The following is a 5,881-nucleotide window of genomic DNA, read 5'->3' on the forward strand; positions in this document are numbered from 1 at the left end:
TCGCTCCAGGAGACCCCGGCGGAGGCGGTGTACGCGTGGGGTGGCTCTCTGTGTGGGCGAGGAGGATGCCGCGGCGTAGAGTACGAAGCTCTTCAGCTCTCCTTCCAAGTCAAACGCCGCCACGTCTGTCCCTCCCACTTTCCATTCCGAGTTACCTCCAAATATTAGACTATGGGGGAAAAGATCAAATAAAATGTTCACGCATTGAGCAGAGACGTCCACCTCTGGGCTGTCGGGGTCGCAGGTCACGTATCTCCAGGCCCCGCCCCACCCCGCCCCACCCCGCCCCGCCTCGCCGCTGAGGGACTGCTGATTGGTCCGCGCTGCGTGACGTTTCGCGCGGCTTTTTAAGGCGGAGTCCCCGGGACCGTTCCGCAGGGGCAGCAGTGGCAGCAGTGGCAGCAGTGGCTGCGGTGGCGGCGGTGGTGGCGGCGGCGGCGGCGGCGGCGGCAGCGAGCTGGAGGCGGGAGTGGAGTTTCGCGTGGAGGCTCGGGTGGCTGGTCCGGGGAGAGTGCGGCTGCCGGAAGGTAAAGGGGCTGTTTCAGGGGGAGCTGAGGGGCCCCGGTGCGGGGACCTGGGGAGCAGGACAAGGCGGATCCGGGCAAGGCGAAGTGTCGCGGGACGGTGGGAAGGGGGTCACGGTGTTAAGGAGAGGCGTGCCAACCGCCTGGGGATGCGGTGGGCAGGCGGGAGCGGGCCTTAGTGCCCCGACTCAGCGCCCGTACCCTAACCCTTAACTGGGGGGCGCTGCCCGACCTGCCCCTGTGAGGATTCTCGCGTGGGGAATAAGGGTCTCTGCGTCTGCTACGGCGCCACGAGCTTGGAGAAGGGGCGCGGGAAGCCGACCATATCCATATCAAGGCTTCACCCCGCAACCCGTGTCCAGGACCGGGGGTCTCTGTATATCATGTCGCCCCTGACAGCGGGGAGTGCCTCTTTTACACATGGAACTGTTTAAAAAACAAAACAAAAGCCAGAATTTTAAAAAGGAAGGATGAGCGACTGATTTAGGAAAGGATCTAGAAGTTGCACATTTCATGTTTATTGTTAAAGTGTCTCCTTTTTTTCTCCCGTGACTTTTCCCCATCCAGATAACCCAGCAGTGGTCCCAAAAGCCTGCAGTTCACAGCCACCTCCCTGCCTCTACTGTGTGCCTCAAGACCTGCACCTTAGCTGGAGCTCACCATGGGGAACCACTTGACCGAGATGGCGCCCACTGCCGCCTCTTTCTTGCCTCACTTCCAGGCCCTGCATGTCGTGGTCATTGGACTGGACTCTGCTGGAAAGACCTCGCTCCTTTACCGGCTCAAGTTCAAGGAGTTTGTCCAGAGCGTCCCCACCAAAGGCTTCAACACAGAGAAGATCCGGGTGCCCCTGGGAGGGTCCCGTGGCATCACCTTCCAAGTGTGGGATGTCGGGGGCCAAGAGAAGCTGAGACCCCTGTGGCGCTCCTACACACGGCGGACAGACGGGTTGGTGTTTGTGGTGGATGCTGCAGAGGCTGAACGCCTGGAGGAGGCCAAGGTGGAGCTCCACCGAATCAGTCGGGCTTCGGACAACCAGGGTGTGCCTGTGCTGGTGCTGGCCAACAAGCAGGATCAGCCTGGGGCACTGAGCGCCGCAGAGGTTGAGAAGAGGCTGGCCGTCCGAGAGCTTGCAGCGGCCACACTCACCCATGTGCAGGGCTGCAGCGCTGTGGATGGGCTGGGCCTGCAGCCAGGCCTGGAGCGCCTGTACGAGATGATCCTCAAGAGGAAGAAGGCAGCCCGGGTAGGCAAGAAGAGACGGTGACCCGAGGCTGTTCCCTCCTCACCAGTAGGGGTCTGCACACCCGGAGAGCCATGTGGAGCCTCTGGCCCCTCACTCAGCTCTGGGGTGCAGGACCTGTCCGCCTCAATGAAGGACTGAGGAGCACACTGGGGGTCCTGTTCTGGTGCAGCACTGGGGACCAGACAGGAGGGGAGATGGGATGGCTTCTCCTCTCCCTCCCTCATCCTCCCCTCTGGAGAAATGGGGGCTGCAGGACTGGGGAGGCTTAAATGTAAGCTGTGACTCTACCTCGACCCTGTTTCTTCTTTTTCTTCTCTGGCTTGTTGATGAGATGTGTTTTGGGGCAAAAGAAGGTTGTTTGGAGAATGCATTTGGAATGAACGAGGACTGTCTCCCCACCTCCACCCCCCCCAAATGGGGTGTTCCCTAAGGCTGCTTTTCTAAGGATGCTAGTCACAATAGTCTTTATTTTTGTGTCTGTGTGAAAGTGCCAAGAACCCTACCCCACATTTGTAGATCCACAACTGTTTTTATAAGCCGTGTGTGTCCTCTGTATTATTATTAACTATTTTTTAGCATTTGCCTATAAGTTATTAAAGACTGATGATACTGTAGCTCTGACCTTGGTCTGGCATTTTCTTACCCAGCCCCAGGAGTAGTCCCATTTATACGGGTGGCAGGAATGAGGAGGAGGGTGTTTATCTCAAAGCTGAATTTGCAAAGGAAACACTCTTTATGGGATGGCTGGTGGAAATTACAGATGGAGTTGAAATTGCCCTCTCCCAAGCTATTACTTGATTTCTGCAGTTTTTTGGGGTGTCCCTTTCTCCTGCTTCCCGCCCCTCCCCTCATCTCCTGGCTCTTATGTTGCCCCTCATAGGGCTGGTCCTTGAGAAGACTTTCCTAAGTCTCTATAGATAAGTCCTCAAGGAGCCATTCTGTTTTCATCCTCCCCCACTCCTCAGCACTCAGGCTGATCCATTTTTTTTTCCACCTTGGGGGATCCTGTGAGAATGGAAAGTAATTCCTTCCTGGCTTTCAGCCAGCTCCGTGTGCTCAATCCTGCTGACTGCAGCTCCCCGGCAGCAGCGGCAGGGGCTGGTGCTGGGGAGGTCTGGGCTGGATTGAGCCAGCCTGGCCCTGGTGACTAAGCCGTGAGTTGCCCCGCTCTGGGAATGGTGGCTGTTCCCAGGAGAGGGGCTGTTGTGGTAGTCTGGGTTTGTGCCTGGTGGGAGTGTGGACTGCTGGACATCTACTCCCTCTCCAGGGGAGGAGGGGGGAGGTGTAGGCCACCCATATCGAGGATAAGAATAAAATGCTATGGTGCCTGGGTGGCTCAGTGGGTTAAAGCCTCTGCCTTCTGCTCAGGTCATGATCTCAGGGTCCTGGGATAGAGCCCCACAGGCTCTCTGCTCAGCCGGGAGCCTACTTCCCGCACCCCCTTTCTCTCTGTCTGCTCCTCTGCCTACCTGTGATCTCTGTCAAATAAATAAATAAAATCTTAAAAAAAAAAAAAGAAAAGAAAATGCTAGGGGCTCCTGGGTGGCTCAGTTGGTGAATCGTCTACCTTTAGCTCAGGTCATGATCTCAGGGTCCTGAGATTCATCCCTGTGGGGGGCTCCCCGCTCAGCAGGGAGTCTGCCTCTTCCTCTCCCTCTGCCCCTCCCCCTGCTCATGCTCTCTCTGAAATAAATAAAATCTTAAAAACCGAATAAAAGTCTATTGTTGTTAGGTCCAGAGGGCCTCTGCCCAGACTTTCAAGTCTGCCCCCTCCACCAACACCCAGGGCCCACTGAGTCAGAGATGACCAACAATCAGATCCTCCTAGCCTGGGTGGGAGTAGTGGGTTAAAAACGCACAATTCTTTCCAGCCCTCAGCCCCCCAGTCCCACCCCTACCCTTTGTGCAAACGTGGGATTAGAGCGGGTTCAGAGTCCCCACTCCAGAATCAAATAAAGGAGCTGGGGAGGGAGAGAAGGTGCAGGCAGTCCTGTCCTGGGGGCCTTCCTAAGGAACTTGCTTCTTCCTAGCCTGGGCCAGCAGAAGCTGAGTTTTGCCATGGAGTCGGGGCTGGTTCAGATTCGTCCCCCTTCCTGGCTGGCAGGATACGAGTGGGTATACGTGGATCCAGAAGGGTGCCCAAGGGTGCGTCAGCGAGGGACCTGCTTAACAGAGCTGCTGGGCTGGTTCTGCTGGGGACACGTGCTACCTGGCTCCCCTCTACACACGCCTGTGACTCATCTCAGTCCTCAGGGCAGAGTCCTCTCCTGCCCAGGAACAGGCTAGGGAAGACTTGGCTAGAAGGTCCTCTGTCCTGCTGGGAGCTCTTTCCTCCTCATTCCACCCCAATAATGTCCTTTTGTCTCAGAATCTCCAAGGACATGTTTTCTCCATTTCTGGTCACCTGGGGGACTGGGGTCTCCAGATTTGGAAGAAGAGCACCCTCCCACGCTCCTGCAGAGGGGCCTCCATGGGCCCAGTTCCTGGTTCTGGCTCTGCCAAACACCTGGCCTCCCTCTCTGGTTAGAAGCATTCTCTGCTCCCCCAGACTCCAGCCCTGGGCAGGGACCGTGGTCCGCAGGAGATTGCCAGGGTCCCAGCTCTTCCCCACATCCTTCCGGCCTGGTGAGGGTGCAGGAAGCGGTATTGGCAGCAAGAGAGTGAGATGGAGAAGCCAGCTGTGTTGAAGGGGTTGTGGGGAGAGGGGAGCACTGGAAGATTCTGGTAAGAAAGCTACATTCTGGCTGGGCGGGAATTAGGAGCTTTGGAATAATCCTCCTGTCTCAGGGATTCTTTTTTTTTTTTTTTTAATATTTTATTTAGGGGCGCCTAGGTGGCTCGGTGGGTTAAAGCCGCTGCCTTCGGCTCGGGTCATGATCCCGGCGTCCTGGGATCGAGCCCCGCATCGGGCTCTCTGCTCGGCAGGGAGCCTGCTTCCTCCCTTCTCTCTCTGCCTGCCTCTCTGCCTACTTGTGATCCGTCTGTCAAATAAATAAATAAATAAATCTTTAAAAATATTTTATTTATTTATTTGACAGACAGAGATCACAAGTAGGCAGAGAGGCAGGCGGAGAGAGAGGGGAAGAAGCAGGCTCCCTGCCGAGCAGAGAGCCCGATGCGGGGCTCGATCCCAGGACCCCGGGATCATGACCCGAGCCGAGGGCAGAGGCTTTAACCCACTGAGCCACCCAGGCGCCCCTCTTTTCTTTCTTTCTTTCTTTTTTTTTTTTTTTTAAGAGATTTATTTATTTATTTGGGTGGGGAGGAGCAGAGGGAGAGGATCTTTCAAGCCAACTTCCCCCTGAGCATGGAGCCCCAGGCAGGGCTCAATCCCACGACCCTAAGATCATGACCTGAGCCAAAACCAAGATTCTGACACTTAACCACCTGAGTCACCTGGGCGCCCCTGCCCCAGGGATTCTGCATGCTGAGCTCTGGACCACAGGCTTGGAATGGGGGTGGGATCAGGGTTGGAGGTAGGCTGTAGTTTTCTTGTCCCAGCCTCTTCATGAGGTAGAACTTCTTTTTTTTTTTTTTTTAAATAAAGATTTTTATTTATTTATTTGACAGACAGAGACCACAATTAGGCAGAGAGGCAGGGAGAGGGGTCGGCGGGGGGGGGGGAGCAGGCTCCCTGTTGTGCAGAGAGCCCGATTCGGAGCTCGATCCCAGGACCCTGAGATCATGACCTGCGCCGAAGACAGAGGCTTTAACCCACTGAGCCACCCAGGCGACCCTCGTAGAACTTCTTTGAGGCCCTGAGATGGATGTTGAGGAGATACTGAGGGCAGAGGGTGTCAGGGGGCCAGGAGTGGTAGATAGGGGCTGTGGTAGAGTGGAAGGAAATCAATGGGCCCAGAATTGGGGCTCCCCCTGAGCTGCCCTTCCCCCACCAGTCACCTCCTCTCCTTGTACAAGTTGGATGGTAAAATCCAGGTGGACTGCACTTGCCCAACCCCCAGCAAGGATGGCAGTGGTGCCTCACCTCCTCTGCCCTCTCCAGTCCTGTGCTGCATGTGCTCCCGGGAGAGAGAGAACAAAGAGGAAGGAAAAAAGTCTCAAGGCCCAGAGGAGGCAGCAACTTGCCCAAGAACTCATAGCTACTTAGTGG

The 5,881-nt window shown here is 56.1% G+C and overlaps 1 protein-coding gene across 1 annotated transcript; it reads left to right on the top strand.

Moving 5' to 3' along the window:
• Positions 1-376: 376 nt before the first annotated feature.
• On the top strand, positions 377-2,391 carry ARL4D (ARF like GTPase 4D). Its single transcript, XM_080827404.1, has 2 exons — positions 377-527; positions 1,092-2,391. The coding sequence occupies exon 2, from the start codon at positions 1,186-1,188 to the stop codon at positions 1,789-1,791; it is 606 nt and encodes a 201-aa protein (XP_080683530.1). The 5' UTR covers positions 377-527; positions 1,092-1,185; the 3' UTR covers positions 1,792-2,391.
• The last annotated feature ends 3,490 nt before the right edge of the window (positions 2,392-5,881 follow it).

This window comes from Martes martes (genome assembly GCF_963455335.1).
Source record: "Martes martes genome assembly, chromosome: 16".
Lineage (NCBI taxonomy): Eukaryota > Metazoa > Chordata > Mammalia > Carnivora > Mustelidae > Martes > Martes martes.

Coding starts and splice junctions, on each gene's coding strand:
- ARL4D (XM_080827404.1), top strand. CDS start 1,186: ATGGGGAACCACTTGACCGAGATGGCGCCCACTGCCGCCTCTTTCTTG.